Source organism: Plutella xylostella, chromosome 7 (genome assembly GCF_932276165.1).
Source record: "Plutella xylostella chromosome 7, ilPluXylo3.1, whole genome shotgun sequence".
Classification (NCBI taxonomy): Eukaryota; Metazoa; Arthropoda; class Insecta; order Lepidoptera; family Plutellidae; genus Plutella; species Plutella xylostella.
Genome location: NC_063987.1, coordinates 4,624,873 through 4,643,541, shown reverse-complemented (window position 1 = coordinate 4,643,541; position 18,669 = coordinate 4,624,873). Strand labels below are relative to the sequence as shown.

At 36.0% G+C, this 18,669-nt stretch overlaps 4 protein-coding genes across 5 annotated transcripts; 2 read left to right on the top strand and 2 right to left on the bottom strand.

Annotated features, from left to right (window-relative positions):
* The first annotated feature begins 834 nt into the window (after positions 1-834).
* Positions 835-3,919, top strand: LOC105383376 (ubiquitin-conjugating enzyme E2-17 kDa). The gene is made up of 3 exons (XM_011553413.3): positions 835-1,066; positions 1,902-2,187; positions 2,768-3,919. Exons 1-3 carry the CDS (start codon positions 1,023-1,025, stop codon positions 2,891-2,893), a joined length of 456 nt encoding a protein of 151 aa, XP_011551715.1. The 5' UTR covers positions 835-1,022; the 3' UTR covers positions 2,894-3,919.
* On the bottom strand, positions 3,853-7,651 carry LOC105383377 (RNA exonuclease 1 homolog). The gene has a single exon (XM_011553414.3). It carries the CDS (start codon positions 7,537-7,539, stop codon positions 4,330-4,332), a length of 3,210 nt encoding a protein of 1,069 aa, XP_011551716.3. The 5' UTR covers positions 7,540-7,651; the 3' UTR covers positions 3,853-4,329.
* A 206-nt stretch (positions 7,652-7,857) lies between these two features.
* On the top strand, positions 7,858-8,816 carry LOC105383379. The gene has a single exon (XM_011553415.3). The coding sequence runs from the start codon at positions 8,214-8,216 to the stop codon at positions 8,664-8,666; it is 453 nt and encodes a 150-aa protein (XP_011551717.3). The 5' UTR covers positions 7,858-8,213; the 3' UTR covers positions 8,667-8,816.
* LOC105383380 (deoxyuridine 5'-triphosphate nucleotidohydrolase) lies at positions 8,807-13,149 on the bottom strand. 2 transcript variants are annotated; one of them, XM_011553416.3, is made up of 4 exons: positions 13,024-13,149; positions 12,645-12,800; positions 9,265-9,401; positions 8,807-9,025 (listed from the first exon to the last, which is right to left on the bottom strand). In XM_011553416.3, exons 2-4 carry the CDS (start codon positions 12,746-12,748, stop codon positions 8,823-8,825), a joined length of 444 nt encoding a protein of 147 aa, XP_011551718.3. In that variant the 5' UTR covers positions 12,749-12,800; positions 13,024-13,149; the 3' UTR covers positions 8,807-8,822. The 2 variants fall into 2 exon arrangements, with proteins under 2 accessions (XP_011551718.3, XP_011551719.3); XM_011553417.3 differs by lacking the exon at positions 13,024-13,149 and adding an exon at positions 12,964-13,012.
* Positions 13,150-18,669: the final 5,520 nt, after the last annotated feature.

Here is an 18,669-nt window from a genome sequence, read left to right as displayed (position 1 = left end):
TCAATCTACATATTTATGTACCTACCTACATGCAACAATAAATAAAAAACAAATTATTATATAATTATTTATTACCTCGCATATAACAATGTTTCAGTTCAGTTTTGTTCATGTCACTTGTAAAATAATATGCGAGTGGGTGTGTGTATTCCCTTTTTATTCCTTTCACCACGAAAACCAATTCATGTTTTGCTAGTTTAATGTTTCCCAAGAGAAGAAAATCCTTTCAATTGACCCCTAGCGGCATCATAATGCACTTGTGGTGATAAAGTCATTTCGTCTAAGATAATAGTGCATCATTTATCCTCGCGAGGCAAATCTTTGACGACATTTATCAGTTTGGTACACATAGTATTTTAATCTTCAGCGGATATGAAGATGTCGAACGCTCTTTGCCAGTGCCGCCATTTCAGCTCGGTTCCCGTGGAACCACGTGGAACCTGGATCCATATGGAATCTGTTAGGTCGCAAGAATTTCATAAAAACACTTTTAGCTGATAAAGATGCTTTTTCTTGACACATCATTTTTATTTTTATATAAAATTTATAAATAACGATATACCGAGAATAAAGGCTTTTATTTTCAAAAATTAAACATGTTATTTGCGAGACATTGTAAGACAACTGAACTGACACTGACACGCAATTTCTTCATAATAGCCATAGATCATGACAATGTTGACATTCAAATACTACTTATCTATGTGTCTTGTTATTGTTCTATGGTCTTGTTCATAACGCCATCTTACATCTTTTTTGGTAATAAGAGTAATATAAAGAGATGGCGCTACCTTGTACTAAAAGTTCAGCCATTAAGGCACTGACCCCCCCCTGCATCTCGCTCAATGGCCGTGACGATATTTTTTTCATTCTAGTGACAAAGAACTTTTTGTGTATCTACAAGCAAGAATATATTTAATTTGTTAAGATAGATTATACGTAAATTTAAATAAAATAGTTGAAAGTTAACAAGCCTACATCCCCGATCGTTTGACCTAAAGTGTGTTGGACGTGAAATCAAAATGTCAACTCCAGCTAGAAGACGCCTGATGAGGGATTTCAAACGGTTTGTTTCTAGATGTTTCTCATTTATTTTAGTTTCCACCTCTGATAAAACTATTTTACGTGGCCTAATCTTTATAATGTATTTTTTTCTTGAAACGGTACCTGCTGATTCATCTAATTACATCACTGTCGTTTTCATCGATTTATACTTATCTTTGCCAAAGTCCCCGTGTATTTAGATCTCAAAATAGAGCATTTAACTATGTAAATTCATGTAATTAACATTACTTTTGCACTGGAGCAAACTCATGAGTCACCATAAACATACCGTTTGGTTCTGCTTTTGTTGGTATACTTTCTATGTAGGTTACATACCTATTTATACATTCTTTCTTGTCTAAGCTAATGCAAAGCCAAATGACCCGAAAAACTAGGCGAAGAATTTCAACTGTTATTTACATATTTTATGCACATGTCCCAAATTATACTTTGTAATAATTAAAATAGGGATACCTACCAACCATTTGTCCAAACAAATACAAAACTTTAGAAGGTCATCATAACAGTATTTATTAGAACTTGCCTACTTGATGTAAAATGGTAAGATTGTTCTAGTATATAAATGAAACTAGATATCATACACAAAATTTATTATGTATTGAATTTTTTACGTATTTAGGTTTTGACCTCTATATGACTTAAGAGGTCAGGATTTCTGAACCATAGAACATAGTATTTTTTTGTTGATTCATGTAACTCTTACATTATGAAAAAATTGTCTTCGCATATTATATATGAGTATTAATGTGCTGTGTCCCCACAGTTGATAGAGGCTGTACACAGCATACTGCTTGCTTTCACCACACAACTCATCCTTTATCTTGTCAAAATTTCAGCTTGCAAGAGGACCCACCTACTGGAGTCTCTGGTGCACCAACAGACAATAACATTATGATCTGGAACGCTGTGATATTTGGCCCACATGATACTCCATTTGAAGATGGAACATTCAAACTCACTATAGAATTTACAGAAGAATATCCCAACAAACCCCCAACAGTGCGGTTTGTCTCCAAAATGTTCCATCCAAATGTTTACGCTGATGGAGGAATCTGCTTAGACATCTTGCAAAATAGGTGGAGCCCCACATATGATGTCTCTGCCATTCTTACTTCTATACAGGTAAATAGATAATTTTAGTGCTATTTAATTTATTTAATAAGCTTACATATAAATGTAGTTTTACAATATGTCCCACAAAACTGTTTATATACAGTTTATCTGTGGGATCGGAGTCTCTTTATACAAAACAAATTATTTATGTTTTCGGTATTGTTAATTATACATTAACTATCAACTGAAGAGTGCCCTAATGGAAGAGGCCTAGGGCAGAGTATTTTTTTTTATTATCTTGGATAAATGTATCATTAGACAATTAAATAAATGGACTTAAGATTATACTAAGAGTGTGATCCAATGCTTATGTATGGTATTACCTACCATTTCGTCCGAAATGAGTTACAACTTTGCTATAGCTACCAATCTGCTTTTGCCATTTTCAGTAGGGGGGTACTGCAATCTGAGATTTGATTGACTGTTTGTACTTATTGCCAATATACTGATCTAAAAAAACCATTGACTGCTACTTACACTTCAGAAGCCATACTACACTGTCCTTCAAAGGCGATGCAAAGCTCTCATGGTAAAGTTAGTACCTTAGTACCTAATACAATATTAACACACTTTGTATATTTTGTTTCAGTCATTATTAAGTGATCCAAACCCCAACTCGCCAGCGAACTCGATGGCCGCGCAACTTTACAAAGAAAATCGTCGGGAATACGAGAAACGGGTGAAAGCGTGTGTCGAACAGTCGTTTATTGATTAGCGGGGGCCTGGTGGGCTCTTCAACATCAGTGATGTCAAGATTTACCTGCCTACCCGTGGCCGCTATCGCCATGTACATTCATTGGGACATTCTGTGTAAATTACAAAAAAGAAAACCATAAGTATACCATCAAATAATTAATTTATTATTGCTGTGGTTTTAAAAGTACGCAAATTGTTTTGTAATCATATTACACTTAGGAACATCAAAAATATACACCAATAATAATTATAACGTAATTTGTATGTTTAGAATGCTAGAAACTTAATGTTATTGTCAGTAAATTATAGTGTTCCAGTGTATCCCAAACCATTGATGAAAAATGTAATCTTTAGGTAAATTTATGTTGAGTTTTTAGCATTAACATTGCCTTAAAATTATACATATTGTAATGCCCAAAATTTTGTACTAACTAAAGCCAAACAATAAGTATTACTTTTATCTGTTTTGCTAGTACCTCACACACCATACTTCATATTGTATAAAACTTACTTATTAGCTTATTATCAAAAATATATATTCATTCACACTAACTAATAATAGTCTAGAAAATAGGCTTCATATAAGAAAATACCAACTGTAACGTCATTCGAATATGTAACTTTTTACGAGAAAAGTGTTGTATTGAATGATGTTAAAGTAGGTAATGTATGTTTGGTTAGAAAGCAAAATTGTTTAATCACATTTATGTATGTATTGTTTGTAAAATTTATTTACGCTTTCATCCAATTAGTCGTATCTCTAAGTAACAATGTTTACCTTGAAGAGTACAAGTATTTGAAATATTTATTACCTGTGTATTGGATATTTAGAATTAAAATTATATCGCCATTGGTCTTAAGCTGGCGCACAAAATATGCTTGTTAGCAGTTGTACCCACGAGGCACGTCCCAATGAATCGCATCAGTACTGTGTGTAGATTTCAGGTTTTCTATAACTAATGGTTGAAATGTCTTAAGTATGTGTTCTAAGGACATTACATATGTGTAATATTTGTCTTCTAGTAAAATATTATTTTCGGTTTTACTCTTGTGTTTTTATTGTATTATTAATTTTTATCCAACAATTGAGGATGGTAATAAAGTAGAGTATTTAAATGAAAATTGCGTCAATTTCATTGTTATGAAATTAAACTCGTAACTCTTCTATATTATAAAATTTTCATAAATATTGAAAACTAACTAGGTAATTGAAATTCACAGAATCATTAACTTAAACATTATAAGGGTAATACTTAAATACCTAACACTTGAACCTATAAAAACAACTTTTATGCATATACCTAAGTGCAATAAAAGTACAGTATGAAAACCTAAACTAATGTACAACATAGGTATTATAAATAAATTCGCTAGGTTTACAATTTTCAGAAAATTAAATTCAGATTACGTCTATTATAATTTATACCAGTTCAAAAAGGAAAATTGTAGAAGGCCCTATCTAGTCTTCAAGTCTTCCTTCAGCTTGTAATGCAGTAGCTCCATACAGACAGTGGCGTCCTCTGCGCTGTCGTGGCCCTCCACTGAGTTCTGAATTATCTTCTTCAAATACTCTGACGACAGATTTCTCAAGGCTCTCTTGTAAGGTGGACCCATCTTGTGAGGAAACAAAACACTTGTGTCTATCACTGTATCATGAATTAATTTTAAAGCCTTGAAGTCTGATTCTAAACTATGCCCTATCAAAATTGTTTTACTATTAAACATAGTAAGCAAAGTAGCTTGAACATCAAGCAGGGTTGTTCTCACACCAGTCATTTGTTCTTCAGTTATACCAGAGTACCTAGTATTGTAGTCAATGATAGGGTGTAAGGGTTTGACCAAAGTTTCGTAGATTACTTTACAAGACGCATCTATTACTGTTATTCTAGTCAAATCTAAGCCATTAGTTGTGTAACACATTTCACAATCCAAAGAATATATCCCATAATCTTCCATTTCTCTCTCTGGGGGTAGTGTTCTTATGTAACCCTTTAAATTTTCATAGTCTACATACTCATACACATGGTATGGCGCTACACAGCAACCATCTGAGGTGCCATCTTGGCTGCAGCATTGATAACGGACTTCTCCCCTAAATCTGTATTTATTATTTGGGTGATAAATACATTCCTCTTTAACTGCTGGGAAATTCCGTTTATCAACTGTATACTCTTTTTTACACCTGGTGCAAGTCCTGAATATACCTTTAGGCGGTTTTTGCTTCTTATTCTCAGCATAAATCATAGCTCTTCCCTTAGTTCCATTAGGATGGACTCTAGGAAAACCATTATCTTGCAGCTGTTCTTCTGTAAGAATCCATTTTGATATGTTGGCGTAAAACTTTGCACCAGTGAATTCCTTGGGATTTTCGAAATTCCTTTTATTCTTATTTTCTATGCTCCAAGACCCAGCACTACCTGATGTTCCAGAGATGGCCGACGGAATCCTCTGTAATGTTGTGCAATCCGAACCTGTCTTCTTAACTCCATTACATTCTAGTAATTCCTTCCGTAACCTACTTACAGCTAATACAGCAGAGTTTTTGTATATTTGAATTGTTTTGCATTTTTTACTTGTAGCCAGCTCTTCATGTTGAGCTCTAGCATATGCATCAGTATGTGAAAGGTAGATTTTAATACATTCATCAATCATCATATTTAAGTAAGTTGATCTAATATTAGCTGGTATCTTTGAAGCAAGGGGTTCTAAAACACCAGGTCTATCTATGAATTTTTCATTTGGCATATGAGCTACTCTAGAAACTCCTTTCTTAACAGTTTGTGTGATAGTGCTTGTGGATGGTTCTGGTTTCACTTCTATTTTTGGAGGCATCACTCTCTTAGCATTCATTAATGTGGATGCATATGGAACATGAGCAATCCGTATTTTGCCAGAGCTTACTGGCGGAGTGAATGAACTCTTCATCATTTCAGTGCTGGCACTAACAGCTTCAGCTTTCTTGGCTGCATGATATTCTCTTACTTTGGGTAACCTTTCTGCCATTTTTTGAGCTGCACTGACTTTGTAATCTGGTTTTATAGGTTCCTTTGGAGTAATCTTTATGTTTTTGTCAATAGTATGTGAAACTCTTTTCTTTGATGGTATGTATTCATCTGAATTGTTGTCTTCTTTTGATGGCATCTCTTCTGCAATTTTTGTTTTTACAGATGGAACATACTCTTCAAATATTTTCTTACACTCTAAAGCAATAGCTTCTTCATCTGACTCAGACAATTCTTCACATAACTCATCACTAAAATTATTTCTATCATCAAAATCTTCTTGATCAGATGGTAAAACTACAGTTTCAGGCTTTTCTTTAATCTTTTTTTCCTTAGATTTATCTTTTTCCTTTACTTTTTTTTCTGAAGACTTGCGATCACTGTGCTTATGGTTTTTATCTTTAGTACTGCTCTTTGAACTAGAGTGTTTTGAATGAACTTCTTTAGAAGATGATCTGCTTGAGCTTTTTGATACCTTATCAGATGATTTAGAACTAGAATGTCTTTTCTTATCAGATGATTCCTTATCTTTATTTTTTTCTTTATCTTTACTAGAACTTTTGTGACTGTGACTTGATTTTTTTTCTGAACTTTTTGATTTACTATCTGATTTTTCTTTGTCATGTGATTTAGATTTATCTCTTTCTTTGTTTTCTGACCTTTTTTTGTCATGTTTTTCTGATGAAGACTTCTTACTTTTATTTACATCATCATTAGTTTTGCTTGACTTGCTGCTTTTATGCTTTTCTTTTGATTTGCCATTATCAGCATTTGTTTTATCATCCTTTGACTTTTCTTCGTCTAGTATTTGACCTAAAATATCAAACTCTGCACCAAGGTCATCAAGACCATTTAAGTCAGTAGTAAGTTTAAGTTTTTTTGGGTCTGGTTCATCTTCATCACTGGAGAAACAGGGCACCTGTGACCGCGGTGTTGGTTGGTAAGTTACAGCTGGGGCATTATTTTTGGAATTCACTTTCACTGGTTTATACTCCAACAGTTTTTTCTTACTTCCACTTTTGTCAGAAGGTGTGTAGTTCAATTTATTAGCAGACTTATTCTCAACTGGCTTATATTCTTGTAATTCTATCTCTGTACCTTGTAAGTACTTTTCTTTGGACTCTTGTCCACCCTCTGGTAAGTAAGGGTCGAGTGTGGGCTTTTCAGTAGACCCTGGAAGATACGTTAGAGGTGGTGGTATGTAGATGAAGGGCTTGGAATCTACAATCTCAGGCCTGGTGATAGGCAAACTGACGGGTTTTCGGGGTGTATAAGGAACTGGGATATGTCGTTTTCGTTGTTGTTCATTGTTATTTTCGTTTTCAGTATCTGTATTTGTAATTTTTTTGAGTTCGGCGATTGGAGTGGGGTTGTATGTCACTTTCGCTGGGATGTGATTCTGAATTACTTCGCCGTTGGTGGTCACACCATTGTCGGTACTGGCCGCAGAGCTTGGAGAATTGGATGTCTCGGTTTGCTGCAAAACTTTTTTCACAGCTTCGGACACTAGTTGTTGTAAAATAACACCACTCTCGATGCCGTCACTGGCTAGACCCTGAGATTCTTTCTTTATGTGGCGAAAATGACAATAAGGTCTTTCACAAAGCCCACTATCATAAAAAGGGCAGCTTATTCCTTTGAAATAACCGGTAGAGGGCAACATTTTTTAAGAAATCGCCGAAATATTACTAATAAAAAGGAAAACAAGCCAACATTTGCTTTGGTTTCGTTGGTAATTTGACATTTAATGACCGAATGAAATTATTGTGAATGAATGAAAACTGACAAAAAAAATAATCTGTGAACATAAAAAAAACATATCCATAGACTGTGATGGAAAAAATATGGAAACTCAATGAAAATCATTATTCTGAGCACCACTATGGTCAACGTACGTCGTCCTTGAAAGTATAAAAATATTTCACCCCAACTACCAACCCTACTTAAGTAAAACCCAAATTCATCGGTTTGTGTATCTCTCCGAAGTAATCTCCATTTAATACCAAATAAATGTAAGTCACTTCCTATGCCCGATGCCCTGCTGTGGGTGTAGAAAGTGTCATGGTCAAAGGATTTAGCAAGCAGGTTGCTCAATGTTACGAGGTCGTTGCAGTCATGGAAGTGGCTAGGATGCAATATGCTTACTCCAGTAGTACTGAATCGGATCATTGCCCGGATTACCATTTAATAAGCAGAGAAATGGAAATAATAGTAAAACTTTATCATTTGTGGCCTACTTCGTTTAGGGAAATGTCAAAACTTTTGACAGATCTCCTAGACAAATTCTTGACTTTGTTCGAATATTTATATCCCGATTTCAGTGAATAACATTGCAAAATGCTTGACGAAACTGTGAAAGACTACGTTGCGTATATGAAGTTAAATGTGTCGAGTGAATTAAAAACAGTTCAAGATGTTATAGACAATATGCTGACGAGACTTGAGGAGTTGTCCAGTGTGTTGCAAATGATAAAATCAAAGAACAGTGAATGTGCATCAAGTGTCTCGGAAGATATCAACAAATACCGCACTGAAGTCATTACCCTCTCAAAGAAAATAAACACTTTGAATGAAGTGATGGTAAAAGTGCACAACAATGTAGATACTCTAGAAAAACATGTTGAAAAGGCTGAATTAGATTTTGGAGTCAACAATGACAACCGAATCAAGAGTTTCCTCAAGCCATTCCTCAAGAGGTCGTCTACACCAACCCCTGACATAGCAATAGTGACCCCTCCAATAAGTTTTAAATTTCAGAGTGTCTTGGACAATTTTGATGAATGTCAGTGATATTAGTGCCTAACTATTGAGGTTAACTATTGTAGGTGACCTTGTAAACAAAAAACATATTTTTTATACAAAAATGGCACTTATAATCTATTTAGCACTGTAAGTTTAAGAGTTAAGTATCACATAGTTATTAAAAGTAAATACTGAAAATTTGTTTCATTGTGTTCCAGTGGATCCAAAGCCTCCTTCAGCTCTCTTGGTCTCCGTCAAGTTGGTAACCTCAAGTAGGTCGGGGTAGAATATCTTTTCACAAATGAGCTGGGCAATCCTGTCACCTTTCTTCACTGGGAAGTCTTGATCAGAGTGATTGAAGAGGACCACTCCCACATTGCCACGATAGTCTTCATCTATCACACCAGCTGGAAAAAAACACATGTTGATACAGATGTTTAACATTAATTTATTCAACATACCTTCTTGGCATAAAGTTATCAGGCTGAATATACAATGCAACATCTAACATGCTGAAAATAACACATTACTAGGTACTTCATAAGCTACTCCTTATCACCAACCTGAAGACTCATAACTGCTGTCTATGATTTTCCTTATAGGTACCTAATTTTACATAGATGTAAAAAGTTATTAATAATATTACCTCCAACATCAATGAAGTTCTTGACTGCAAGCCCTGACCGTGGGGCCACTCGGCCGTAGCAGCCGGAGGGCAGCTCTATCTGCAAGTCTGTCTTAACCAACTCTTTGCCGCGGGCAGGCACCACATAGTCATAAGCACTAGAACGAGGTAAGTAATAAAATTATAAGTATTGAGCATTGTAGGTTAGTGTGTGGGACTTCACACTGACCGAATTATACTCCAATATATCAAGCAAAAAAGAAAAACTATTTTAATGCTAAGTTTACAGGCTTAATACTGTTGGTGACCATTTCCACTGCTGGGGATTGTGGAATGTACCACAACATAACGTGCATAACAGGTCCCAAGCAGTAGTGTTGAATGGATACACATCTTCTTGGCGATGCATACCATCAGGAGTACCCCAAGGATCTCTTTTAGGACCCCTCCTCTTTGTAATTTTCATAACAGATATTGATAGTTGCTTTCAACACTCCCATCATTTGCTTTTCGCTGACGACATGAAAGTTTACAGGGTTGTCAATAATGAGTCGGATGCATTACTTTTACAACAAGATTTAAATAGACTTGACATTTATTGTGAGCGTAATAAACTAGATTTAAACGTCTCCAAATGTTATTTTATGACATTTACGCGAAAACCATCACCTTTTTCAACAAATTACAGTGTTAAAAATCAATATCTTACTCGAGTATCTAATATGCGTGATCTGGGTGTTACTCACGACAGTAAGCTGCTGTTTGATAAACACATCGATGACATCGTGAGTAAAGCATCTAAAGCATTGGGTTTTTTAATGCGATCATCAAAAAAATTTAAAAACATGAAAACGGTTAAACTACTTTATTGTTCGTATGTACGGAGTCATTTGGAATACGCTTGCCAGGTCTGGAATCCTAATTATGAAACATACTCTGATAGAATTGAAAAGATACAAAGAAAATTCACACGATATCTTAAATTCAAATTTAATACAGGGTGTTAACTAGAATGCGTTTGAGCGGGAAATGGGGGTAAGTATTAGTCTAACCAAGCACGTTTCTAAGAAAAAAAACATCAGAATCTCGAATATTTATGTTTAAAGTCTAAAGTAAAGTGGAAAGTTTTACCTTAATCAAAAACATGGTCACCCTTCACAAACACATAACCAATGAGACATTCGATTGCAAAAGAACACACACTGTAAATTTGTTATCAACTTCACTTTTCATAATTTATTTGATGTAACTATGATTGTAATTAATTACACAGTAGGTAATAACAATTATTAAATAAAATTGAAATTATTCATGGTGATTAATGACATACTAATCAACAATTAAACAGCTGATTGTCATAAAGTTTGATAGATCGTACAGAATATAATTTATGACTTTCTAGGAGCTCAGAACAATAATTAAACCTTTTTACTCAGAATAAGGTAAGCGTTTAGTATTCAACTATTCACCCTTGATACTCACCACATTTTATTTTTCTTTTATTACCTAAAGATGCGTACAGACCGGCCCAACGAACGCCCACCGATGGACATTTATCATACATAATACAGGGGCAGATTGAGCAACGAAGGTCAACAAAACCTGTTCGTTGGCGTTCGTTTGGCCGGTCTGTATGCAGCTAAAGTTAAAAGACCACAATGCATAACAGGATGATAACAGGGTCTACTTCAATGACGAATTGGTTTACTTACACTTGGTGTTGTGTACTTGCGATTGAGACGTCTTTGATGACGAATAGTACGGGAATCCTTATAATAAGTATGGCCTCACTTTAAATACCAGTAGAATAATAACAATCTCGCGTATCATAACCATCGAGTATTTATGATAGTCATTACCTTCTCTGTGGATCTAGTCTGTCAGTCAGTCATTGTTGTTTACTTGTTTACAATCATTTTTTACAATTAAGTATTACCTAAAAGGGAAAAGGTACCTACAATACTATCTTTTGATTACCAAGCCTTGTTCCTCATTTCGTTTTATGTTGTGCTGTGCTGTGAATACGTGTGACCTATGTTATGAAGCATAAAATGAAAATGTTCTGTATTCATAAAAGATAATTTTGTATCAATAAAGTGATACTTATGGAGTAAAATGAAATGTCTGCAATGGATTGGGTACTTTTAGTACCCAAAATCTCGGTAGGTACCTTGACGATGTAGCTCCACGAGTGTGGTGCTGATGCACGCATACTTTTTTATTGACCTTGGCTTTGAATTGTTTGGCCTTGATCTTGGCTTTCAAGTTCATGGTCATTCTGTCAAACGTACCTAAACCTGAATAGGGTGACTATGAAATTTTAAAATGTACTAAATAAAACTGTTTTATGTTGGTCAGCTTAAAGCAAATAAAATACGTTTTTTAATGTCTTATCGTGTTCAGTATCATCAGCTGTATCTACCATTTCCCGCTCCAACGCAATTAAGTTAACACCCTGTATATCCGTTAATATGACTTATGAACAGAGATGTGCCAAATTCCATCTGCTGCCACTGCATCTGCGCAGAATAATATCTGACATAATTTTACTCATAAAAATAATCAGAGGATCTTGTGACTGTCCCTCGTTACTTAGAAAAATCAATATTAATGTACCCGCTCGCAAATTTAGGAATAATAAAGTATTTTTCGTTCCTTCTGTTAGTACCAACTACAGAAAGAATTCATATATTCTTAGGGCGTGCAGCACTTTTAATAATCTGTCTAGCGAAACTGATTTAGATATCTTTTGTAGTGGCATCGATTCGTTAAAGAAATACGTTATTAGAACTTTCGTGGCATCCATTCAACAGTAACATTTTACTTTATTTTATTTAATATATTTGTGTAGGTAATTTACCGAAATATAAAATCTACCAATAGCCGTAGTGGTTTACAGACCCGATTATTTACATAATTGTAGTCATAGCATATAACTTCTAGAGCATCTTACCTTTATAATAATTTTTTTTTTTCTTACTTTTTCTCATAACGTGACGTTGTTTTAATCTACGTTAGTAGGTACTTACGTAGCTTTTAATTTGTAACGTAGGTATGTGTTTGTGCAAACTTTGTCATAAACTACGCTCTCCTACTTAGTACCTATATTTGTAATTATATGTGAAAGCTTGTTATTAACTCATATGATACCTAATATAATGTTTATATCTTTGTACTTAAAGTTGTTAGCTTTCCAAATAAAATAAAATAAATAAATAAAATAAAATAAACAACATGACTGTCTCTTTTATGTATTTTTATTATTTTATAATCAGATACCTTTTTGTGTTTTTTTTTTTATTTTTTTGTTCATTTGAGGTGTCCTCTTTGTTTGCACAACATGCATAACGACAAGCACATGTTAAGAAGGTAACCTAGTAATTTAACATTTGAAAACGTACCTTTTCAAATCAAAGCCCGCAGCTTTTTCTGATCCTTTGACTGGAGGGAACGCATGTTCAGACATACGAGTGAATTTCAGAGTTGGTTGGATTTCGGCAGGCATCTTGCGAAATAAATTCGTAAGTATTTTCTGAAGCTTAAGTATCGACAGCGTGCTGTGGAAGTTCATTAAATATATAGTCACTTTTACTTGTAAATAATGTGAGTAAAAAAATACTTACTATCGAAGATGATGATAGGTTATGTGCTCAAAAGTTAATTTGCTAATTAAATACATAATAAATATAGGCAAGCTAGTAATTAATTAAAATAAAATACCAGCAAACAATGGGGAGCTTCCGAACTAGAGAAAATAATGAAATAAACGAAAATACTCACAAGCAGCAAGCAACAGCCGGCGAATCAGTTGATTTTGGCGCGAAAAATTTACGTCATGTTGACGTCAAATTTTGGATAAAAGTTATCTGTGTGTTAAAAATCATACCGTCAGTTTCTCAAAATAATAAATGCCATCTATAAATGGGAAGTGAAAGAGGTGTAAGCCTTAAGCTGCGTACACACCGGCCCAACGAAGGCCAACGGACGGGTTTCGTTGGCCTTCGTTGCCGCAATCTGCCTTATTATGTATGATAAATATCCATCGTTGGGATAACCGTTGGCGTTCGTTGGGCGTTCGTTGGCCCGGTGTGGACGCAGCTTTAGACAATAAGCTCATAATAACGACCACAACACACAACAGCCTTCTCGAGATAAATGCCTAAGGGGCCGTCCATTAATCACGTGAGGCTCAAAGGGGGGGGGGAGGGGGTACGGAAAACCTCACGAAACATCACGAGGGGGGAGGGGGGGGTCTCGTTAAACATCACGTGTATTAATTTTTTGTCAAAAAGCGCTAGGTATTTCTGAACCGAAATTTTTAACGGTGCAAAAAAAATTACGATTTGTAGTATGACCTTGATTGACTCGCCCACCGTTGCTAAGCAACGTCTCCCCGCGCGCCGCGGTTAATAAATAAATGTTTTTCAATTCAAAACGCAATTTTCGTTATATTTTTTCTAGTCAAAAATAGCCTTTACGTAGACTTCCAAAAAATACACGTGATTCAGGGGGGGGAGGGGGGGTTGGTCCCAAACCTCACCAAATATCACCAGGGTGGAGGGGGGGGTCAAAAAATGAGAAAAACAACCTCACGTGATTAATGGACGGCCCCTAACTTATGCTCCTTGCACACAACCCATAATAATCCACTGCAGGTCTGCAGGACATGAGCCTCCTCCAAGGTTATTGCCATTACCTCCACAAACATTTCACGTGAATATCTGCCACGGCCGGGGATCGAACCCGGGACCTTGGAGTAGCAGTCAAGGTCACTAACCACTTCCTACACCATCCAGTTTCATAAAAGCAAAACGTTGTACTACTGTTCGATTCAAATATTACTCTACCAGGGTTTGATCTCCATATTAAATTCTTGACAGATATATGTATACTTATGTGTCAAAAGTCAACCAATAATCCCTAGTTATGCTCTAACCCTCGATTTTGAAACTTTTAAACGTCAAAAGAAAATCTCCCATAAGGGCGACTTGCACAAACATAATTATTAAATCTCGATTTAAGCCAAAAATATTTATGGATTGACGTTTCTTAATTATTTTTCGGGATTATTGCTTGACTTTTGACACATCTGTCAAGAATTTAATATGGAGATGACGTAACTATAATTGATCAACCTTTCCCGTTACGATCTAATCGTCTATGGAGAAATTGAAGCTAAGGCCTAATTACACACCATTCAGTTAGGTTAAAAATACCTCGGTTTGGTTACATGATGGACTGTTAAGGTTAGTGAGTGTCCCACCATGCTAAATCAAGGGGTTAACTCCTTAAATCGGTTGATTAACTTAATTGCTGCTGTGGGGTTCCGTTAACTCTGGCTGTAGCTCTTTTACCTCGCACTGAATCGATTTATAAACCCAGATTTATAAATCAGGAAACCCACGGAAAAACCTGGAACATCAAACTCCAAATAAAAGGAGCGATGCCGTGTAGTGAATAGTGTAGCTCAATCGGGTAAGCCTACCGGATTTTCCACTGGAAACCGCGAAAATTTAACTGATTTCAAAAATCTAGACAGTAGGTACCTGCTAACTATGAACATTGCTAAATTACTTATCTATGAGTAGGTAGGTATACCTGGTTCTACCTTTTTAGGCCTAAGATTTATTTGCCTAATCTCGTATTGCATAGTAACGTTTGGTCAAAGTCTCGTTTCGCCGAAAATCGTATGGCATAAATCTCGTTTAGTAAAAAGTTATTTCGCATAATCTTGTTTAGCCTAATAATAGTGTGGCCAAATCTTGAATAGCCTAATAATGCTATGGCATAGGTTTTACAAAGTACTTAATCATATTCGTTTGGCTTTAACTTTGATGGAGCGACGCTCTACATAACGCAAACTGGTGCCTTGTATTGTTTCCGCTGTGTGGAAAACGCTCCGCTCCGCTTCGCTGCGCTCCGCTTTGGTTTTGACGAACATGTGCACCTAATACGCTCCTCCTCGCTTTGCTCGTCGTCGCACCTATCTTTAGGTTTCGATCCCATGGGGTTTAATGGCGATTGTAATTCGATTTTTTAATCATTCAATATCGTGTTTTTCGGTATGTAGGAGAAAATACCACAATTTTTACATTAACTACATACTTCATTATATCATTCAATAGGATAATATTAGAATAAACAAGGTTATACAAAGGTATAGACGAAGATAAATTTGGGCAAACGAGATTTAGGTGTTTCAAGATTGTGCCAAAAGAGTTTTAGACGAAACGAGAGCAAAGCATTTGACTTGGTTAACCATAGTCTCCTTCTCTACAAATTGTCAATATTTGGAATACACGGTAGCTTGTTGCAATGGTGTAGGTCTTATCTCGAAAACAGAACTCAGTTGGTATTGATTCGAGGATTTAAATCTGACCCAAGAGAGGTTCCGTCGGGAGTTCCACAGGGCTCTCATTTAGGACCTCTCTTCTTCGTCATGTTCATAAACGATCTGGTTGTTGGGCTTAGGTCTAAATTCAAACTGTTTGCTGATGATGTCAAACTATATCGGGCTGTCAGGAATCACGAGGATACACAACTTCTGCAAGCTGATATTAACTTGGTCCACGAATGGTGTCATCGTAATCACATGACATTAAATGCTTCAAAATGCTTTCACATTTCATTTACACGTAAGAAAATCCCTCTAACAGCTAAGTATAGGATAAACAACACACCGTTAGAAGAAGTTGAGACCATTCGTGACCTTGGAATTATTATTGACAAAACATTAAGTTTTCGTGAACATATCGATGTTACCATAAAAAAAGCGTCCAAGCTTGCAGGCTTTGTTACTAGACAAACAAAAATATTTAGGGACTCTAGTCTAGCTATTACCATGTTCAACAGTTTGGTTCGTAGTATCCTGGAATATAGTAGCCCCGTTTGGAATCCTAGCTATAAAATTCATGTGAACAGGCTGGAACGGGTTCAGAAACGTTTCCTATATCACCTAGCCTACACAGAGAATAAATGCCGTAGCCTTGAATCGTACAGCGACCGCAGGAAGCATTACAAACTTCAATCACTTGAGGCTCGGAGAAGGTGTAACGACATAATATTCCTGACCAAAACTGTTCAAGGAAAGGTGGATTCTCCAGAAATTTTGGGAAAAATTAAATTAAACATACCACGCTCAGGCAGCCGACTCCAAAACAGAAAAACCTTTTATCTTCCGACATGCACCACACTACACGCTCAACACTCCCCTTTATACAGACTCTTAGCGACATACAATAGCGTCCAGGACTCGATTGATATTTTTGGATCCACTGTCTCATCAATTAAGTACCAGTTGAAAAGTTTTATTATGTAATGTATTTGTTTTCGCGTCTACGCTACGGGTTGTTTTAGTTAATTAAGTAGGTATAGCAATAACAGCACACAAATATTGTTGTGGTACTGATACTCTTATTTATACTGTAGTATGTAAACTTGTAAATAATTTGTTTAAGTAAGTAGCATAAGTTGTTCACTTATTAAGTTATTGGAATAGCACTAAGTTCATTTTTGTAAAAATTTAATTCTAATTTTTTATGCATGTTGTGCTCACTTCTAGTAGGGCTTATTCATTGTAAGGTAGTTAGGCAACTGTTTTTGAAAACTGTAAGAACTAAGCTCAGTTTAGTGAGCCAAATAATAAAAAAAAAAAAAAAAAAAAGAGTCTTATGCCACATAAGTCTAGGCAAAGTGATGATTCGGCAAATAAAGTTTAGACCATACGAGTTATGCGAATCGAGTTTTGAGCAATAAAGATTAGGCGAGATGAGGGGAACCCAGGTATACCTACTAGGCATCTAGGCATAATAAGTACTCCTCAGGCATTAACATAGAAATCCCACAGGAATAAGCCATACCATAAGACCTAAAACTAAAAAAAATAGTAATAGTAGGGGTCAATGACGAAAAACTAAGTTTCGGAGCGCTGCTGCTCGAGCCACGACTCTATCTCGTTGTATTAAAGCTGCCGATTGCAGGCTTTTGTTCGTTCTTTTTTCGTCAGTATAACATCTAGGTAACTAGGTACTAACTAGGCTTTCGGGTGAGGATTCTATATCTGGAGCCTCCGATTACCTAAGCATTGATGTATAAGTAATACTGATCTAGTAATTAATAAAATAAAAGTCTAGACAGCAGGCAACTTAAGAGAGTTTTTTTCCGATTTTTATTGTAACTATTCATTCTAAATACCTACTTATAGTTACTTACAAATAAGTTATAGCTTTTGGATGCCACGCGATTTTTTACCTAATTCTCTAAACAATAAAAATAATGTGATTATTTATCCGCATACCCTTCAAACATTGAGTCATTTTTTACCTACTACCAAATCCGCCTCTCTGGCCCAAACCGTACAAAAAAAACTACTACCTGCCATTCAGGCGTTTTTCGAGATTTGTGCATAGTATAAGCCACCGATCTACGGAGATTATCCGTCCCCTCAGTAGTATCCCAACATGTCCTCAGACAGGACTCGCGTCGATCAATATTTTGTTAAAACGCACGCGGAAGTCTAACCGCCCAAATTGATACTAGGACCGTACGCGTACACCGACACTTCGACTGTATTGATAAACTCCGACCCCGCCACCGCTTGCACTGTCGCCCTCCTTGGACAAAAAACACAACAAAGTACAAGAGCATTCGGTGAATTATGCAGTGATTCATTCGGGTGAACCCAACGAAGGGGAGTTTGTCCATTTTTATATTTACAGCGTGTCCCTCGCGGCATGCGCGACGCCAGTCCAGACACTACAGTCTCACTCACCACCACTACTGCAACTGAATTCATGTAAATAATACTTTTACACAAGTATTTCTACGCGGATTGTTGTTTCTCAAACAACAACTAGTGTAACAAGTGAAGTGATTCGTTATTAAGCGAGAAAAATGTGTGGTTTGTGTGAGAAATAAGCGAAAAGTGTGTGTGAATTACTTTACGAGTAGCTTCGATCGAAGGAAATGCCGCCCGTTCTTGATGTATTTCAGGAAGCGTTTCAGTGGATAACTTTTTGTTCTCCCTATTCTCACTAGAGGTCAGTATAATCAATAATAAATATGTTTATGAACAATAATCCGAAGTTTTGTCTCACTTCTTTCGTAAAATTACGATGTTAACTTTATGTATGAAGGGTTCAAACACCTCTTCCCTTGGCATCCCTTCTCCGCCCTTTACGCATCATCGACCGGTAGAGTTTTGGGGTTCGTGTAGAGCCGTAGTAGCGTAGGTAGAGCTACGAAGGGTGCGATTGAGTAGATAGGTACTATACGTAGATATAGGTAACATACATTCTATACAAAAATGTAGTGAACATACCTCTACCAATGATGTCGGTATGCTCATAATGATAACTATTAGTCGGAGGAACACATACGATAGGCAGGTACTTACTAAGTTAACCATTATTTATGTAGTACTAAATC

Excerpts from the sequence above, each read along its gene's own strand:
- LOC105383376 (XM_011553413.3), top strand. The coding sequence starts at position 1,023 with ATGTCAACTCCAGCTAGAAGACGCCTGATGAGGGATTTCAAACG. Across the intron at positions 1,067-1,901 it reads CTGATGAGGGATTTCAAACG|CTTGCAAGAGGACCCACCTA; the intron begins GTTTGTTTCTAG and ends TCAAAATTTCAG. Across the intron at positions 2,188-2,767 it reads CCATTCTTACTTCTATACAG|TCATTATTAAGTGATCCAAA; the intron begins GTAAATAGATAA and ends ATTTTGTTTCAG.
- LOC105383377 (XM_011553414.3), bottom strand. The coding sequence starts at position 7,539 with ATGTTGCCCTCTACCGGTTATTTCAAAGGAATAAGCTGCCCTTTTTAT.
- LOC105383380 (XM_011553416.3), bottom strand. The coding sequence starts at position 12,748 with ATGCCTGCCGAAATCCAACCAACTCTGAAATTCACTCGTATGTCTGAA. Across the intron at positions 9,402-12,644 it reads GCGGGCTTTGATTTGAAAAG|TGCTTATGACTATGTGGTGC; the intron begins GTACGTTTTCAA and ends ACCTCGTTCTAG. Across the intron at positions 9,026-9,264 it reads GAACTTCATTGATGTTGGAG|CTGGTGTGATAGATGAAGAC; the intron begins GTAATATTATTA and ends GTTTTTTTCCAG.
- LOC105383379 (XM_011553415.3), top strand. The coding sequence starts at position 8,214 with ATGCTTGACGAAACTGTGAAAGACTACGTTGCGTATATGAAGTTAAAT.